Source organism: Aulonocara sp. 'chitande type north' Nkhata Bay, linkage group LG13, assembly GCF_057382095.1.
Source record: "Aulonocara sp. 'chitande type north' Nkhata Bay isolate Kocher_YH1m ecotype deep benthic linkage group LG13, A_spYH_male_GT1.1, whole genome shotgun sequence".
Taxonomy (NCBI): domain Eukaryota; kingdom Metazoa; phylum Chordata; class Actinopteri; order Cichliformes; family Cichlidae; genus Aulonocara; species Aulonocara sp. 'chitande type north' Nkhata Bay.
Genome location: NC_141356.1, coordinates 31,204,927 through 31,223,800, shown reverse-complemented (window position 1 = coordinate 31,223,800; position 18,874 = coordinate 31,204,927). Strand labels below are relative to the sequence as shown.

The window sequence follows — 18,874 nt, the reverse complement described above, 5'->3', positions numbered from 1 at the left end:
TCAAAACACAGCGTTACCTTATTAGAAAAGACACTTTGTAAAAGTTGTGCCTTTTTCATTATCCATTTTCTTTGGTGATAATTAGTTTGTCACTCATAATTGCTATGAAGCATCCAACAGATTAAGATAAAGATTATTGCTACTGCTACTTTACACTGTTCTTTCCCTTTTTGTTGGGGGGGAAGTAGGTTCTTTGTTGGCCAAAATGCTAAAAGCAAATCACAAATCTGCCCGATGCTGAAACCCGTGCAGAGCTGAGAGTGGAAAAAAAATCGCTGGATCAGGAGCAGAAAACAAAGATGTAATGAATTGTAGAGGTTTAGCTTTGGGGATGTATGACAGTCAAGATTTGATGGAGGGAGTGTGCAGCAGCTAATCCTTTAAGGCTAATCAAACAGCAGCTTGGAGACCATCAGCCTGCCTCTAGTCCTCCCTCCCTTCTTCTCCCCCCCCCCCCCCCCCCCCATCTCATTCCATGTCTCCTTATTTCTCTCTTTAGTGACAATGGCAGATTTACTCTTTTTGCAAAAAACGGACGATTGCTCGTCTCAATTTACAATTTAAAATGTATTCTTTTGAGCCGGATTCTGTTTTTGTGTCGGTTTTAACCCTGCTCCCCGTTTCTCCCGGCGGCTCTCCCTCCAGCGCTCTGAAAGCTGTTTAGACAGACTGCGTTGGATTCGGTTGGAAGCAGCGACACAGCTGGCTGTCTGAAAAGCAGCATCTTCCTGCCTCACGCTGCAGAGTTTCTGTCTCCAGGCAGTCATCTCAGCCTGCGAGAGGCTGCTATTAACTGCTGCTCTCTTTGTCTCCGCTCGTCCCTATATTCCCGACTGCTCTCCCACACCCTGCTCATCTTCTTTCTACGTTTCATCAGCTGCTATGTAGCACAGGAGCTGCTGCTGATATGGTTGCATGAACACAGTGGGCATTCCCCGGTGATTATTATTCATCTTATTAATTTCCATGATATCCACATTTAATTATATAAATTCTGTCGGTGTTTGATCGAATAGATGCCAGTGGAATAAATTAGAATAATGATGGCCAATAAGGACATTTACTGGATTAAGTAATAGAGCAAAAGTAAATAGAAATTGATCATGTTTTTCCTAATGAGCTTTGAACAAAAGGATGCTGATGCAACAGCTGCTTACCTCTGTGTAGATCTACAGTGTGCATTTATAGCATTTCACGTATCATAATATACTTCACTCAGTCAGCTGTGGGGGCCTTTTTAGGTTGTGTGTGTATTTTCAACAGCGTGGATCCAGACAGCTTTTTTTCTTCCGTATTCGTGGAACATATGGCGCGAGCAACCTCTAGTTACCATAGCAACACTGTGTTTGCAGTTGCATGAAAAATGCTATCCACAAGGACATAAACAGAGCTCTGAAATGAGCCCTAATTACTTTGTTATTGCCTTTTTGCTTTATTTGCATACATCTGGAAAGTAGAAGCTTTTGAGATTTTTTTTTTAATTTATAAACATTAACTAGGCGGCTAAATTTCTTTTTTATCAATGAATTAACTGAGTGGCTTTATTTTGTACAGTAAACCTAGATCGGTGGTCTGTAAGCTTATTTGCTCTTTGCATATTACTCCCTGTAAGTGGGTCCTTGTCCTTGAAGCTGTCTGTGTCACTGCCTGCCTGACCACCTGAATGTACAAAGCAGTTACTAGTGACTGATCCAGATGGATTTGTAGGCATACCCGTCTTATCCTGCTGGGACACACTAGGCCCTCACAGAGATTACAGCTCTGTCTCACATCTAGACCATGTGCTGTCTCATCTGGCATCACAGCACCTTTGTAGAGTTAAGATAAAAAAAACAAGTATTAATTACGCCCACCTAATATTTGATATGCTGTTGGTGTATTAACATTCATGTTTTAGATGCATGCGATATTGTTACAGCAGTATCTGCTGTTGCTGTAATGTAATGCTACATTACTGCTAGCTTGCTTGGTTTCTATTATTGACCACATTGAAGGCTTAAGTGGTGTCCCATGTACCCTTCTCATTCATGGTACACATTTATTTCAGCCATTGAAAGCTTTGGAATTTGCCTGGGGGGTAAATCTCTGTGTGTCTTTGCTTGAAGAAAAGCAAAATTTGTTGAATTCAGGCAGGAATGGACAGTATGAATAGAAAAAGATTAAAGGGTGCTGTAACATATATTACATGCCAGTTGAAATGGTGTTATTGCAGTACAGTATAATATACAATCCAAGAGAATGAGGTTTAACTGGCTGGTGTGTTTTAGACCTGTGCAGTGTGGTTATAGCAAAGATTTTCAGGAAAAAAGGAGGAAGGGGTAGAGGGATGGAGGAGTGAGAGAGCGAGAGAGAGCGAGAGAGAATATAGTGTACTGCTGGAGGTGGGCTTCTGCAGGCGGTCGCATTTAGATTGGGAGACAGCATTTCCTACTGAACAGGAGTGGAGACAAACTGATATGGCTACAGATGACAAAGAAGAGCAGCATGAAAGGACTGTAGATTAGAGACAAAGAGATCTGGATACTAGACGACAGAGAGAAAGAGACAAGGCAGAGGGAAGGCTGCATCCAGGATCCTATCTGTGGGCTCCTACCTGTGTGTCAGGCAGTAGCTCTGGTGCGGAGAGGTGCAGCCCACCAGCAACCATGGCAGTGAGTGCGTGGCAGGCTCTGTCTCCACTGCAGTGGGCTCGATGGGGCTGGGACACTCTGCTGGGTGGGGCAGGAGACGGGAACAGCCCAGACGCTGATCCGGCTCTGGGGCTCCTTCGCCGTCTCTCCTGGGGCTCACGTCATGACAGCATGATCAGGGCTGCCAGGGAACCGGTCAGACAGAGGTGAGACAGGATGGGGGACCGGAATCATATACCGTCAGATAATCCATTGATCAGCATAGCATTAAGCTGGGTAGCCAGGCTATGTTTCCAGCTTCGCTGCCACTTGTGTACTTGATTGTGTTTTGCTGAGAATGATCAGATGTACAGACTTTATTTGCACGCAGAAAGCTTTAATTTCTCATTGTTTTAATTCAGGTGTTTCCGTATTTCCTGTGTATTTCCTGTATTTTATAGCTGTCATATCTCATCAAGGCTCTTGAGGCTTTCTGGTATATTTGAGTCTTAGTGTGTGCTGTGCTGTGTAAGGTAATGCTTTGTCTCAGGCGTGTCGTTATCTGTCACCTCACTGCAGATTCAGCATTCTCATTGGAGCACCTAGAAATGAAAACATAAACTCATCATAGCCTGGAGCTTTTTAAATTTTTTAAACCATCACACATGACAGGAAATACTCTTACTGCCATTCCCACATGATGTACTGCAAGCGTGTAATAAACTGTGTAGCCTCTGATTAAAAATACCTCCAACATACCGTGACATAAAGAATAACATTAGAGCTGCACGACTGGAAAATAATTCTGTCCTTCGTGATGATATTATCTTTCACCTTTTTCTTGAGATGGATGGATATTTATGTTAATGAGCCTGATATGGGTCGTTATAGTCCAGTGGGTATCGGCCTGCTTCACAGCACCTTTCACTTAATGTTTCCTCATCTTTTATTGTAGGAGCTCAGACTCTGATGGTGCTTTTGAGACCCCTGAATCTACAACTCCAGTGAAGGCTGTTTCTCCAGCTGAGCCTCAGATAAAGCAAACAACATCTGACGAGAAAGGTACAGCAGGACAATTATTTCATGACCTTTGCTTAGTTTTATACCGATTTAAGCTGTTTCACTATTGAAAAAGTGTTGTTACTGGATGGATTGTTACACCACCTAGTGGAATGAAGTTGTAATTTAAATCTGCCTTTTTTTTTTTGCCGTGTCAGCCTACAGCGCTCAGAGCTACATCTCTGGGGACACTTTATTCTCTCTTTTATGTGTTTTTTTTCATGCCTTTTTGTCCAGTTGGGACATTCATTGAATTATTTATAACACATCCATCTCTAGAGTTTAAAGTGTCACACAAAGACAATCACAGAGCAGTTAAATTCTACCATAATCTACAGTACTGTGCAAAACTTCACCCCTCATTTCTTTATATTTTTCAGAAAAGCAGGAAATAGGCCCAGCAGTTTATTAAAATATGTGCAAATACAGATGGGAATAAATAAAGCTTTTACAATTCTACTGAGCTTAGTCAATATTTGGTATGACCATCTTTATTTTTCAACACAGCCTGAACTCTTAGCAAAGGTTTCGTGCTGAAAAATGAAGCTGTTGCCATTCAGATGCTTACCAGATGGTACTGTATGGTGGATCAAAATCTGACCATATTTTTCTGTATTCATAAATCCCATCAATTTTGACAAGATTATCAAGAAAAGGCTAAAACGCCTCCCCATAAAATGATAGGGTCTTCACTGTACTTTATTCTTTGGCAATCACCTTGCAAAAATATGATTTCATGCATGTATAACTGTATCTTTGGTATTTTTCACTGATTCGAAAAAAAAAAACAAGCAAGAAAAAGCATGTTATGTTCGACTGAATGGTTGGATTAGTTAGACTCTAGAAATCTTTGTCTTATGTTCCACATCTTTCAATCTCCTTTTGCAGTAGAAGACACCTCAATCACTGATCCTACATCTGACTTCACTGCAGCCGAACTACCATGCCATTCTGCGTCAAATACTTTTGATGAAAACAAGCCCATCGCTGCCAGTGGTACATATAACATTGACTTTTTTGCTGCAGAATCAACGACTCACACTCTAACCCGTTCTCTGAGCCTCCAGGGAGGAGAACTAGATAGTTCTGCTCTGTTGGACGGATCACCTTCAGGAGGTTTCCGTCCACACTCCGAGTCTTTCAGTGTAGGCACTGAGAGTGCCCCAGGGACACTCCGCAGGCCCAAGAAAGGTCGTCCTGGGTCTGTAAAGAAAAAGCCTCTTCTCAGACAGAACTCTAACCCAGAGAGCCCAAGGCCAGACTCATCCAGCAGCACCCCAGAAATTAAGAAGCGGGCGAAACCTCGAACAGCCAGCCCTCTCCAGGCTCAGGAGGAAACTGAAGGAGGCTCTGCAACACCGAGTCCTGGAGGAACGCAGCGAAAAGCCAGAAAGACCCGTGTTGAGACTCCTCCTCCCCTGCCAGAGGAGACCAATCATACCACCCAAGAGGAGAGCCTTATTGTTCCTGCCTTACCTTTATGCCAGGAGGAGATACCCCTCCCTGAAAGTCAAGCAGACAAAGAAGAAACCCCCATCCCTCCCAGTGGCTCCTACAAATGGGATCCAGACAACTTTGAGAACATCAACCCCTTTAAAACCGGAGGTAGTAAAATTGCCAATTCCCCTGTTTTGGGTCGTAAGGAGCCTGTGTGTGCCCCCATTTCCACCCCTCTAGAGAGTCCCCCCGTCCCATCTGAGGAACCACATTACCCCAGTCCACCCGCTCCTATTAGAGAGCCAGTCACGAATCCTGAGGAGCAGCCAATTATACCCAAGCGTCAGTCACTAAGACTGGAGTTTGACTACTCCGAGGAAAGTGGTGAGGCATCACATCAGGCCTCTCCTCCACCTAAGAAGCTAGGCAAGAAGCCAGGTGCCAAGATGCCTCTGAGGAAACCAAAGCTGGGGCTGAAAAAGGCGCCTCCAGCACAGACAGAGCAGCTGGACAACATTCCTCCGGCATCTCACAACAGCAACGAGGATGAAATCCCGGCAACTAAAGCATCTTACACCTTTGAACTCGACAAGTATGAAGATCCAAACTTGAATCCATTTACTTCAAGGAAAAGTATCACCAACTCCCCCAAACTATCCAGGCCGCCTTATAACTTTGATGACTCCATAGACCCTTTCAAAAGCTCCAACAAGTTGGCCAATTCCCCTCCTAAGACTTCTGCCTCATTTGAACTGTCATCCAATGACAATGATACTGAAAATGACAACCTCGGGGAATTAGAGGACCAGAACCAGAACAAACCTGCCAAGAAGAAGAAAACTCCCATCAAATCGTAAGTTCACTCTGTATTACCAGAGGATTGTCTATTCACAGAAAAGTCTGCATCAGTCTGTGAGGATTTTAGGTTAGTCTGTGTTTGTATGTGGTTCTCTAGCCAGTTTTGCCAGTGTCCTCTGTCTGTCTGTCTGTCTGTCTGTCACCTGTGTCTGTGTATTCTCATATGTCACAGGAAGTCCAGGGGTGTGTCTTCTCTATGTTGTTTTTTGTAAGTACAGGGACAATACAGCCATCCACCCTTTTGCCCTCTAATTCAATCTGGCCCTCTTTGAACCAGCATGTTGCCCTGTTGTCCCTATTAACAGAAACATCAAAATCATTTGCGCTCGCTATTAAATCACTGAAACTCATCAGAAACGTACCCATTTTAACTGGAGTATCCATGCCAGTTTAAATCACCCATAATCCCTCCAATAGAAGATCCAGTTAGTAAATTAATGCTATATTTCTATTGACTTATGGATGGATAGTGGTGAAAAACTCTCTTGTTTTTTGTTATTTTGCTTTCCTTTTTTACACTGAAGTATCTGCAATAATTTTGTTCATTTGTATCCAGTTGTAAGTGTTTAACAAAGAAGGTGCTGGTGCCCCCTCTGGTGTTCATTGTTTGCTATTGAGGAAAGAACGAAAGCTACAGTGTATCAGCGTGTGCCAGGATCACATACAGTTTGAAACAGGCTGGACCAGAAGCTACCTTTCTTTTAATGCAGTGAACTACAACTTAGTGATAATATTTAATCAAGGACCCAGATATCATAAAAAACATGTACAATGTCAACAGTATGTTTTATTGCATGTGAATTAGAGCAAATTTGGCTCAGACCACATACTGTATCTGATACTACTGCTATTTAATATATTTTTACAGGGATACATAACCCTTTTTATTAATTCAGGCATGCATTACACATTAAACACTGAGCATAAAAACAACAGGGTCTATGCAGTCCTGTGAAAAACTAAGTACATCATTACTGCTTTGATAAAAATTAAGGGGGTAAGTAGTAGCCAGGTGCTGCTAATGCACCTGATTAACTGATCATCACTGAAGCAGCACTGTAAAGAAAGGTTGGTCAAAATTCCTCCACAACAATGTGAGAGACTGATAAAGTCTGAGAAAAAAGAAAACTGCATAGAGCCGTGTGAAAACTTGTTTTTGCACGTGACTGTATGTATTTACAGTGTAAGTAAGTGTAAAATTGGATAATTCCTTCTAAAGGTTGTTGCAAAGTTCTAATAATTAAGCTACAGTATTGTTTACCTCATCATCATGATCACTAAACCTGGAAAACCAAGCTGCTCATAACATAATATTAATTTTCCATTACTCTTCACTGTCCAGTTACTAACTATAGATTCAGCCCTCTTCAGAAGCATTTACTGTTCTATCCATTTCAGCCACACACAGTAAGCAGCACTGTTGCACATGTGGAAATGAACTATGCAAATTAATGTTTTTTGCAATGATGATTTTATGCAAAATCCAGTCTTTCCAACTAGCTCATATTTTAGCATCTACGACTACACAAATGCTATATAAATGTGCAGCAAATGCAGAATTAAATACAGATAATGATTGACTCTAGAGTTTGACGGTGGATCTTTTTATATCCCCTCAGTAATACTTTCAGAGTGAAGAGGTCGCCAAAGAAATCACCCTTATCTGACCCATCACAGGTATGTATCTGATATGCAATCTCGCTTGGCTCTCCCGCTTTATCTATGTGCATTTCTCCCTCTTTCATGTGTCATCACTCTCTGCCGCCTTTTTTTGTGTCGCAGGATCTTATACCCGCAGATGAACCTTCCTCCCTTCACCAGCAGGATGACCATGCCACAGATGAGGAGAAACTAGCCTCCTCCACCAGTCATAAGTGGGCAGCCCTGCACGACATGGATGGAGATTTAAACTCTGACCAGCAAGACTTTCCTCAACCGTGCGACCTTACATCCTTTGTTAATGAGAACAGCCTTCCTAAGGAGACTCCAGGTGAGGCATAACTGTCTGACTCTCTGTAACTCTCGGTAATTCAGAGCTTATGTCTGGATAAATCCTTACATACTGTATATGAATCAGAAACTTTACCTTTTATTCATACTTCTGTGTTATTGATTTTTCTTGTGGCAGCGATATAAGTCTGCTGGCCCAATTCTGTACTACCCTCTGACCTTACGCAAGAGCCAACGCTTCCCAGAGGCTATCTGGTTCACCCCATCTGGGTCAGAGATGGGAAAACAAACAGCCCTGCTTCGTCCTCTGAACTCGTCAAACCAGAGCTCAGCACACCACTGATGCGTCTCTTCATTTTGTTTACTGTATCTAATGCTTTGTTTTGCCTTTCCCTCTCAGTACAAGACTATGAAATTGAGTACATGGAGAAGATTGGCTCCTCTTCCCCAGTGAGTATTTAATATTACAGAGAGATTGTATTTGAGCTTGTCTTATGGTCACTACTTTTAGTATTTATAGCATTTATTTTACATTGTTTGTGTGCTATATGATATTTTAGCTTTTAAAAGTAGATAGTCTTCGTTCTTGTTTTTAACCTTGTGTGTCTTTTAGCCTCCGTCTGCAAAGAAGCCATCTTTGTACTTGAAGTTGGACTCAGTATCTGACAACTTAACCAAAAATACATGTGCGCATGGATCTGAACCCAGCTCCCCCTGCACAGGGTAAAATAGTTTACTTGTTACGCTTGCAACTTTGTTTCTTTGCTGTACTACGTAATGGTTTTGTTAACGTATACTATGTGAGTTTTACACTGCATTTTTAAGTCCCTTTCTTATTCTCGTGTGTGCTAAGTGTACACCACAAATAATGTATAATGTATTCGTTTCAGCTCCTTCAGCAATGTTTTCATTAATGCTGTCATCCATCATCTGCGATGCATTACATGCCGTGCCTTTCCCCGCCTCATCTCCTGTTGGGTTTTTCTCATTCTGTGCAGGAGTTTTGAAGAGATGGAGGCCCAGATTACAGCAGGTATGAAGACACCGGTGCTCAGCTCCCGGCCTGGCCCCGAGGGCTCTGCTGCAGACAAGGGCAGGAAGAGAGAAAGCGAGGTGCTCAGTCGAACACAGAGCACCGAGATGGAGGAGCAGGTAAGTCAAGTGCCTTTGCGGACATTTAATTACAGTTAATTTGTTGTGCATAAATGTAATTTACACTCATGTCTAGTCATTACCATTTAAGGGGAAACTGTCATGTTTTTTGATTTCGGAGCATTTGCACCATGCTGTTGTTTAGTCACAAGGGGGAGACAGTGCCACGCTGTAAATGCTTTGTCATAGGCTGTGACTCAGCCCTCCAAAGTGAACACCATCAGTCACAGGGATTCTTATTAAATCCTTGTCACTGATAATGAAAAGCCAGTCAGTCACACTAGGTTCCCAGCTCAGATTCAGCAAACCACCTCCCAATGCTGCCACTCAAAAAAAAATCTCAGCGCTTGCTTTGCCATGCTGTCCCCCTGCCCCCTCCTCCCTCCCCTTCTGCCTATACCTCCTGGTGCCCTTGAAGCCCCCTAGCCAGGGCCCCGTGGAGGCACTTGCGCCAGCCCTGGCCATGCCCCTGTTAGACAGGCTGTCTGAGTGTGACGACCCCCTGCAGTACCTGGAGCCTGACCTGGCTGAGACCAACCCCACAGCATTCGCCCAAAAACTGCAGGTGTGTTGAGAAACCACACAAGACCCTACTTGATAAATTTGCCGACCCATATTTGGGCCTTGATATTTGTCTCTGTGTGTGTTTTTGTACAAAACATTATTCCCCGTTGTGTCACTGTGTTACATCCTGCCTTTTCATTTTCCTATTTTTTCCTCCTCCTCCTCCATAAGTTGCAGGGTTTTTTTTAGCTTGCTGGGTAAAATAGATTACTGGTGCATAAAATGTAGATGGCAGATCAACTCAAATTTCATGTGTTTCCCTCTTACTCTGTCATTCTTGGGCTGCAACCTCTCCTCCCTTACCACTGAAATTCGGCCCTCCCAATGTGTGCGGCCAAGGAGGAGCTGGTGCTTGCTGCCCTGAGGATAGAGGCTCTGCAGGTAGCCAAAAACATCTCTCAGTGCCCCTCCCTCTCCACTGTAACCCCCCAGGTACTGCGCTGAGTCAGCCTGCACCTGCTGTATGCAAGTGTGTGTGTGGGTGAACAAGTGTGTTTGCAAGAGCAAAAGATGCATCTTGAATGAGGGATTAGCGAAACGCAGGTGTGTGTGAAATGCACATGTGCGTGACTGTGTGTGTGTGTGTGTGTGTGTGTGTGTGCATGAGTGTGTCTCAGCCTGCCTCTCCCTCCCCTTAAACACACCATTTTGAGTGTGACTGTGAATCCATGGCCTTATCAACATGGTGGCTGTACAGCTGCATCCACAGTCCCGCCACCTTCCGCGTCCCCACATTGGACTCTAACATGGCTTGATGCGTCCCAGCTCCCACCCTGACTACCAGCGAGCTCCATTAAGCCTTAGGAACCAAGTGCTGTGTCTTAGTCCCTTGCGTTTGTGATGCATGTTGGGCAACATGCATGTTGCCTGTTTCATGAGAAACTTACGTCAGCATGAATGTGACTGGGAATGTCTCACATTAGACTCGGCAGCTGAGGAGTTACATATTACGGTGCAGATCTGTTGACGTTTCATGATCACCTCCCCAAATCCCAGGTCACATTCTTGTTTTGTGATTTGGTCCATCTATTTGACTAACAGTACTAACAAAACAGCGTTAGGCAGGGTAAGTAGTACCTGGGAATTTGCTGGTCCAAATTCTGAGGCAGGTGCTGAACTTAAACTCTTGCAAGAGTTGGAGCAGGGCACGCACTTCCCACCTACGTCTTTCCTTCCATGTCTCATTCTGTTGTCCCACGCATTTTACAGTCTCGTCTCAAGAAACCCAGTACTCGCCGGTGGAATATCAACGGTTCACCCTTACTCAAAGTAAGCGCAACATAGTTCCCCCTGTGATGTGTTCACGTCCACCCATAGCGCAGTCCAAGTACTTCATTATAAACACATAGTTTTAATGGCTCAGTATGTCAGCAGACCAGATTAATGTCCTGAATATAAGCTTTAAAGGTGATTAAAGGTGTTCACATCTGCACTGGTTAAGAATTATAGCTTACTTTTTTGTAAAACCAAGATAAGGGCGATAAACGCTATTATTCATAGAGTTTGAAGGTAATTGCACTCCAATTATAGCTGAAATTCAGCACTTTAGCCTCCTAGTAATGGACTGTGAAGCCAAAACTGTCATCCAAATTCTTGCAGACTCCACTAGATTGTCTAGTCTAATAGATCCATAAGTTACAGAGAGTCCATTAATTTGCTGCCTACCAAAAGCTCTTTGTGAGCTGTTATGTGCAGTTACAGCTATGTAGTATGTCTGTTGTAGCCTTTGTGCATCTAATAATCAGTCCTCTCTGTCTTTGGGGGATGTGGCTTCGACTTGTGTTTTTGGGTCTTTTTTGTTAGCATTAAATCTACAATTAAGGCATTTCGTGTAAAGAGAGGTTAGATTTCAGTGTGCTCACCTTGTCTGTGTCTGAAATTGCGTACTAATGTGTTATTTATTATGCTGATATCATGTGTGTGTTTTTTAGCCAGTCCAAAACATCTTTGCATTACCTGTAGTACATGTAGTATATTACATGTAGTACCTGACGTGCAGACTGTTTCTGGAGGATTATTAGAGTGTGCCAGCAGAAAACACATCTCACAACATAACAGACATTGCTCAGTGATGAGTAAGGCAGCAGAAATTAAACAATCCAGTTTATTTTCCTTTTTCTATTTTTTAGTCATTACTTTGTGCATCTCAGCTGAGGTTGGGTTACCATGGTAACTCATCTCCAACTTGAAACCTGGCTCTCACTTCAGTAGATAAACAACAGTGAACATTTTGAGTGTTTAGTTCATGGCATTTGGCATGGTATTTCAGGTGCATCATTGAGGCTTTATAGACGTGAGTCTTTCCTCGCAAAACAAATACAAAGCAGGTTATCGTTAAAAATCTGAATCCTGCATGTTTTGTCCCATGCAGTACAGTCAGTGCTGTTAATGAAAAGTCTGTGACATTTGCCTGAAGTACTACTAAACGAAAAAAGCTCTTTATTTAACATGTGATTCAGGATGATTTACTAAAAGGGGCTTTTTGTTAGCGGATTCTTGCTGCAGCTTTACCAAAGAACCACAGGTTTGATTTGTTTCCTTAAAGTCTCTGAACCTGAACCTTTCTGTATTGGTAGATAAAAACCTAATCAGTATCTGACTGATGTTTGTTGTTATATGTACTTGACCGTTTCTGTTCAGAGAAGTAATGCAATTAGCTGTACAGCCGGACCAAACACTTAACTCTTTCCAAAGTAGCGGTAGACCTCTCCTTGTCTCCTGTGACCCCCCATCATCAAATCCTCCTGTAATCCCTATCTACCAAGGATAGCTAAATCCTTTTCAGAGTTTTCAGGGACCCAAACGTGGTACTAGAACAACTGTATTTTAATATGATAAAGTGAGGAGGCTTTTATTTATTTTGTCATAGGTTGCAACGGACACTTGGAGATGCATTTGGGTTTGTAGTGTCTATACTTTAGATCCAAAGTCTGACTCTTTCTAATGATTAACCCTGAAGATTTTCTGATTCACCTTAGCCCTCATCACATTACAGTCTCTGTAGCTGTAAAAAAATGAGTTAAATCCTGTGATTCTAGGAACAACGGGTAAGACCTGTTAACTATGCTCTAACATGCTTTAACATTAGACTAACATATCTATCCCTTGCTGCCCAATCTGCCCCCCCCTAACCTCCCTCTCCTGTATACTATCAGCTGCTGCCCACCTTCCCCTCTGTCTTGCTTGGACCCAATCACATTCAAGCTCTTTCAATGAGCAGTTGACCAGGACTGCTCGGCTGGGGCCAGCATCAGCCAATAACACGGCTAATACTGTGGCAATGAAGACTGTTTCATCCAATCATGTAGCAGCTGACCAAGTCTTCAAGAACATCCCTGGCTTGCCTCATTTTGTATTGTTTTTGCTGTGTGGCACATTTTGATATAGTTTGACGCTGCCTAGCAGTTTGGTTCAGTCCAGAATGTGCGAGTGACCCTGAGGGCGAGGGTGTCCTGCGGTTGCCACAGCCTCGTTGGTAACAGGTTATGTTTGCGTTCCTTTCTCTCCTCTCCTTTGCTTTCCGGAAGCAGCACAGAGACGTGTCATCTTCACTAGAGAGTGGCGTGTCCAAGAACTCGCTGTACTCCAGGACCACGGCCAGCTACATCGAAGGGGAGAGTCCCCACTTGCCCAGAGAACTGGACCACTCTTTGGGAATTGCACGAGAGGAGGTGCCCTGAAAATATTTCTTGTTCCTCCGTAAGTCATTGTTTGTTCCTTTAAGTCTGCATCTCACATTTAATGAAATGATTTTGTCTCCATCCTCAGATTGTGACAAAGGAGAAAGAAGTGCTGGAGTGGCAGAGGAAGTATGAAGACAGTCGACAGGAAGTGGTGGAGATGAGGTAAGAAGAGACACCTTGGGTTGTTATCGCTTTCATACACCAGGATCCCACACGCAGACACTGAAGCATGAATCTAACACCTAGCTGTGTTTCGGACTCCGCCCATTATCAACCGCCGAACCTCTCAAGCGGTTTATCTCGCTTAAGGTGTCAGACAAGGCCATGATTAACGGGAGACTGGATAGCCATTTAAAAAAATCAACACCTCGTCCTGTTGGCAAGGAGTAGAGATAAATAGATGGAGATCATGTGATGTAAATGTAGAGGTTTTACTGTTAAAAAGTTATATGTGAGAAAATATCCTAGGTTATGCTCAACTGAGCTCGTAACTAGCAGTAGCTACACTTGTTTCATGATGATCAGTCTAGGTTAAATTCATAGCTTCCAATTGGGGTTTTGGGAAAGATGTACAGTAAAGAAACTTTACTGTGTGTCAGCTGTCTGCTGCTCAGTTAGTGTGGATAAGTCGGAGCTTACTTCATTTGAATGATTAGACTTTGGATAAGGAGAGGCTAAGAGGCTAAGGGGAAGGCATGGCTAATCTATCCTCTTACCTCTGGAAACTTGCTTTTAAAAAGACGAAGCTTCGTACTGGGTCCTGTTGCTTTTCTACTAGTTGTGTCGAGACACTTCAAACAACAGAAATTCAATTTGATTTTGAAAAGTTGTGCAGTAAATTTTGGAGCTAATTCAAAGAAAATTCTCCATTTCCTCTAAATACGGCGCATTTACTGTAAACCTGGACGGCGATAAGTAGCTTACAGGTGTTTGCTGGAAGGGTTCGAGCAACAGGCGGGTGGTGCAGGGCTGCACATGTCAGAGGGAGAGATGGGAATTTTTGGAAAAAATAGACTTCTTGGTATTCGATGTGAGGAGTCTTCTTTTTTGACTTTTTATGTGACATATACTGAAGATTTGCAACTTCTCATCCACAGGAGAATTGTAGCTGAGTATGAGAAGACAATTGCCCAGATGATAGGTGAGTTCACGTAACCATAAGCACGCAAATTTCATTTTAAAGCTGCTATTTTTGTTTCCCGTACTCTTCCACTTTATTTTACTCTTGTTCATTTGCAAACTGATCTGCTATAAGGTCCTTGTGAGGCCTTACCCAGTGCTACTGATCACAGATATTTGAATCTTATTTGAATTTTTTTTCTGTCCTTTGCAAAATTTCGCTTTTCTCTGTGTTTGCTTTCATATTTGAATGACATGAACTGAATCCTCATGTCAGTGGAGGGGACAGCACTCTCCTTTGCCCGCTCTTGTTCAGCTTCTCTGGACTCATTAAATTTCACCGCAGGCTCACACTCCTGCATTATTCCTGCTCTCACCCACATCTTCCTTTCCACCTTTGAACATCCCCGAAGATTTGATTTTTTTTCTTTCACTGCGACCGGCTTTTTCTTTTTCCTACTCTCATTAAAGCACTGTCGCACACAGGAACAGTCTGCCTCTGCTAATGTCTAACACTCGGCTCTGTCACGTGTCTTGCCCTCCCAGCTTGACTTAACACAGTCCCTTCTTTTCTGTTCTGCTCCCATCTTTGCCCCCCTTACTATTTGATAACCCTGACAGGCATGCCAGGTGAGTAACGAGGAATTGTCTTTCATTTGTTTGTGTCAGCTCGCATCTCTCCATCCGTCCATCAGAGAGGGGAGCAGCTGTGCTCAATTTCTTCATCTCATTCAGAGCCATTCATTCATTTGTTTGGTTTTTGGGGGGGGTTTGGCTTTCACCCTGTAGGCTGAGACTAGTTTTTAAAAGAGAGACAGGACTGAATCTAATGAGTTTTAAAAAATGACTTTGTTGTTGTTATTGTTCATGTAAAGTACAATATTATACATATTCAGTCAGATGTAATACACACTGTAAATCTGTACATGAACACGTGCACTTCACCCATGACTGGCGATGGCTGTGAAGTCATTCATGCAGATTTGGTGAGTTAACCGAGTTGCTCATCGATGGGAAATGAAAGGGATATTTGTAGGCTGAAATAGTGTAGGCACATTGATATTTAACACTGAAAGGTCTTGAGGCCACTCTGATGTTTCTCCTCTGTTTTTCTTTTCTCATTGTTCAGCTTTTTGTGTTTTGCATGCTACACTGGTTTATCAGAAATCCTCATATAGTGCAGTAAAACATCTTGTTGAATCATACTACCACAAATACATTTAGATATATTGTGAAAAATGTCAGAGAAGTCTTTTGTGTGTGTGTGTTTGTGTGCTGATTGGGGTCTTTTAACAGTATTTTTACCCATAACAGCAGTTTCTTCACCTAGTAGACTCTTTATCTGCATCCTCTCTATGTGTGTCCATCAGAGGATGACCAGAAAGAGAAATCTCTTTCCCATCACACCATCCAGCAGCTCATCATGGAGAAGGACCAGGCACTGGCCGACCTTAACTCTGTGGAGAAGTCTCTTGCCGATCTCTTCCGTCGTTATGAGAAGATGAAAGATGTGCTGGAAGGCTTTCGCAAAGTAACACAATTTATTCCCAGGTTTTTATCAATATGAACATCTCGGTTGGTCATCTCAGATTTTTTTTACTTGCCCCCTTGTGTCACCCACATACAGAATGAAGAGGTATTGAAGAAATGCGCTCAGGAGTATCTTTCAAGGGTTCGCAAGGAGGAACAGCGATATCAAGCCCTGAAAATTCATGCAGAGGAGAAACTAGACCGGTGAGTCTGTGCATATTCTTATTATGTCACATTTTCTGCAATAACTGTGTTATTTTCGCCACCACACTATCTACACTGTAAATGCAGTAAATGTAGTACAGTAATGCAGTGTCTTATGTGAATGCAAGTAAATGCTGGTGCTTTTTAAAGCTGCTAATTTTTTCACTATGTGCATTTCAGTTTTTCTTACTTCCTGAGCACAAAAGCTCATGAACAATATAAATTTTTGACTTCAAATACTTTGGTTTAAATGCTTATTTCAGTTCTTTGTAGTCATATTTTATTTATTTATTTTTTCTCGATATGTGATGTGATTTCTAGCGTTTGTGGGACTGAGAACAGTGTTGAAGTTTAGCTAGCAGTGAGTCTCCATAACATTGGTACTTTCCTGTACCAAAAACTGTTCTTTAAGTGTACAGCATAACTTATTGTCTGAGCTGAATTATGTTTGTATATGAGTCAGTGTAATTGGAAACAAGTCTAGCTAGCTAGCTAGCAATGAGTCTAGCTAACATTGCTAGCTGAAGCTAAACCAGTATTTACAGTGGCTCGTATCGAAACATATTTCTATAGATTACATATGATCCATATTAACTCTTTGTTGACTTTTATTTGCTTTTTAGATTTTATAGGCTTTTGTGAGTTGCGAAGAGGTGATTTCTTGTATCATTTGTGTGCCTCCAGGGCCAACGCAGAGATAGCTCAGGTGCGGGCCAAGGCCAAGCAGGAGCAAGCTGCCTCTCAGGCCAGTCTGAGGAAGGAGCAGATGAAGGTGGACTCTCTGGAACGCACTTTAGAGCAGAAGGTCAGTTTTAGGATATAAGAAGATATTAAATTAAAATTTTCTAAAGTTATCCAAGTGTATAATTTTTTGTTGCTAACTGTTTTACAGAATAAAGAGATCGAGGAGTTAACAAAGATCTGTGATGAACTAATTGCTAAGATGGGGAAGAGTTAGCAGGCCACATCACAATGAAGCCAAGCAGAAAATGAAGAGAAGCACTCCTTCTCAAATTGATGGACCTCTAAGACCAAAGTGGTCTTGGGGTTGTATTTCCTACTGACCATGTGTATACATCATCCACAGGATTGGCTTCCTCCTAATTACTCTGTATATTTTTGATGTTTCAGTGTATCGTACTGTATCAGGGGGTCTGCTTTCAAGTTTTATCATATCACTAATGAGTATGCCTGTGTGCGCGAGTGCGTGTATGATAATGAGAAAGTGCAAGCATTGTTTATGGGTTAAATTATCTATTATGATGTTGCCATGACAGCCACTGAGGGAGAAGACTGTTTACCCACTCCTGTTATTGTCTCCTCTTAATAAAGAGAAAGATAGACTTTGAAGATGAGAACCAGATTGTTAGAGTTATCCATAAAATGGTGATGCACCACTAAGAGAATACAAGCGATCACTATAGATTCTTGCATGTGAGAGATAAAGAAGAACTTGTAATGTTAATGTTTGTATATACTGTAGGAAACAACAAGACTTGTGCATTTTTGATAGTTATTCTGTTGTCTTCAGCCACTCCCCTCACATAACATTGTAGATATTTGTCATACTTGTCATAGCTTTTTTGATGAAATTGTGGAACTTTATTTTTGGGATTTTATTTTGATAAAAAGCAAACTAATTGTGACTGTGTTCAGTTGTGACCAGAAGTAATTTAATTTTGGATGAACCTGTCCTAGTCCTGCAATGGTTGTTTGTCACACTGAGGAATAACTTCTCTGCACAGCTACTGTACAGCATCTGCTTACAAAGTGCAATAAAAGATGGCAATACAGCATGCTGAGTTTAATTTGGTTCTTTTTTCCTCATTCCCCATTTTTACATCTTTTATATTCCTCTATGTGATATCCACCCATCTTAATAGTACCATGTTGTACCCCTTCTTTCCCTTTAGAGATTTTGGCCCATATTGACATGACAACATCACACAGTTGCCTCAGATTTGGTGGCTGCACATCCATGATGTGCTTCCAATAACACCACATCCCAAAGGTGCCCTACTGATTTAGATCTAGTGACTGGAGGCCATTTAGGGACAAATGGCACATTATCATGTTGGGAACAGGAGAAGAAGTTTACACTGTGCTCATAAACATGGTCATAAACATGATCTACATGGTAAGCGTGAAATAGTCAGGCTTGAGTGTTTAGTAAGGTGGTAGGTAAGCAGACACAGCAGAGATTTTGGATTCCCAGTGAGCTCTGTTATACGTGAAACATAAACCAAACCTCCCCCAAATTAACTAAAAAAACAAAAAGCACATGGAATAGGACTAGCCCCCAATCATAATGTCATGCATACAGTGCCCTGCAATTAACACTATTAGAATATGCTGCATGCAAACATATCCAACCCTTTTCACTATAGTGAACTTCAATTCAAATCATGTACACTTTACAAATTTACTTTCAAATTCAAAAGAATTAGTTGAATGACTTGTTGTAATGCTTAAGAATAAATCAGATTGAATACTCACAGATTTGATAACTGTGGACCCCATAGTTATCAAATCTGAGACACAGTATCAATCATGTTGATTACAACTTTCCAGAAAGTTGAGAAAATACTTAAATTAGTAAAGCAGGGAAGAGGTGAAAGATGCACAACATTGTTTTAGCCTCTTAACCATTTAGAGGCAGTCCACCAAATTATAAAGCAATTAAGTAAGTAGTAGCATTCAGCAGACACA

At 42.0% G+C, this 18,874-nt stretch overlaps 1 protein-coding gene across 16 annotated transcripts in view; it reads left to right on the top strand.

The window, feature by feature from the left end:
- The window catches only part of tacc2 (transforming, acidic coiled-coil containing protein 2), a 47,303-nt gene extending 29,342 nt beyond the window's left edge, over window positions 1-17,961 (top strand). For 4 of the 16 annotated variants that reach the window (XM_086259888.1, XM_086259873.1, XM_086259876.1 and 1 more), the window contains 19 exons: window positions 3,565-3,671; window positions 4,557-5,958; window positions 6,136-6,171; window positions 7,583-7,640; window positions 7,746-7,953; window positions 8,314-8,363; window positions 8,527-8,636; window positions 8,912-9,065; window positions 9,484-9,630; window positions 9,969-10,010; window positions 10,839-10,898; window positions 12,499-12,528; window positions 13,160-13,300; window positions 13,398-13,474; window positions 14,410-14,453; window positions 15,802-15,962; window positions 16,059-16,165; window positions 16,850-16,970; window positions 17,058-17,961. In XM_086259888.1, the coding sequence (XP_086116014.1) occupies window positions 3,565-3,671; window positions 4,557-5,958; window positions 6,136-6,171; window positions 7,583-7,640; window positions 7,746-7,953; window positions 8,314-8,363; window positions 8,527-8,636; window positions 8,912-9,065; window positions 9,484-9,630; window positions 9,969-10,010; window positions 10,839-10,898; window positions 12,499-12,528; window positions 13,160-13,300; window positions 13,398-13,474; window positions 14,410-14,453; window positions 15,802-15,962; window positions 16,059-16,165; window positions 16,850-16,970; window positions 17,058-17,123 (3,121 nt within the window). In that variant the 3' untranslated portion in view covers window positions 17,124-17,961. Of the gene's footprint in view, window positions 1-3,564; window positions 3,672-4,556; window positions 5,959-6,135; window positions 6,172-7,582; window positions 7,641-7,745; window positions 7,954-8,313; window positions 8,364-8,526; window positions 8,637-8,911; window positions 9,066-9,483; window positions 9,631-9,968; window positions 10,062-10,838; window positions 10,899-12,498; window positions 12,529-13,159; window positions 13,301-13,397; window positions 13,475-14,409; window positions 14,454-15,801; window positions 15,963-16,058; window positions 16,166-16,849; window positions 16,971-17,057 lie in introns of all 16 variants that reach the window. The other 12 variants (XM_086259889.1, XM_086259874.1, XM_086259878.1 and 9 more) reach the window with 11 other exon arrangements.
- The last annotated feature ends 913 nt before the right edge of the window (window positions 17,962-18,874 follow it).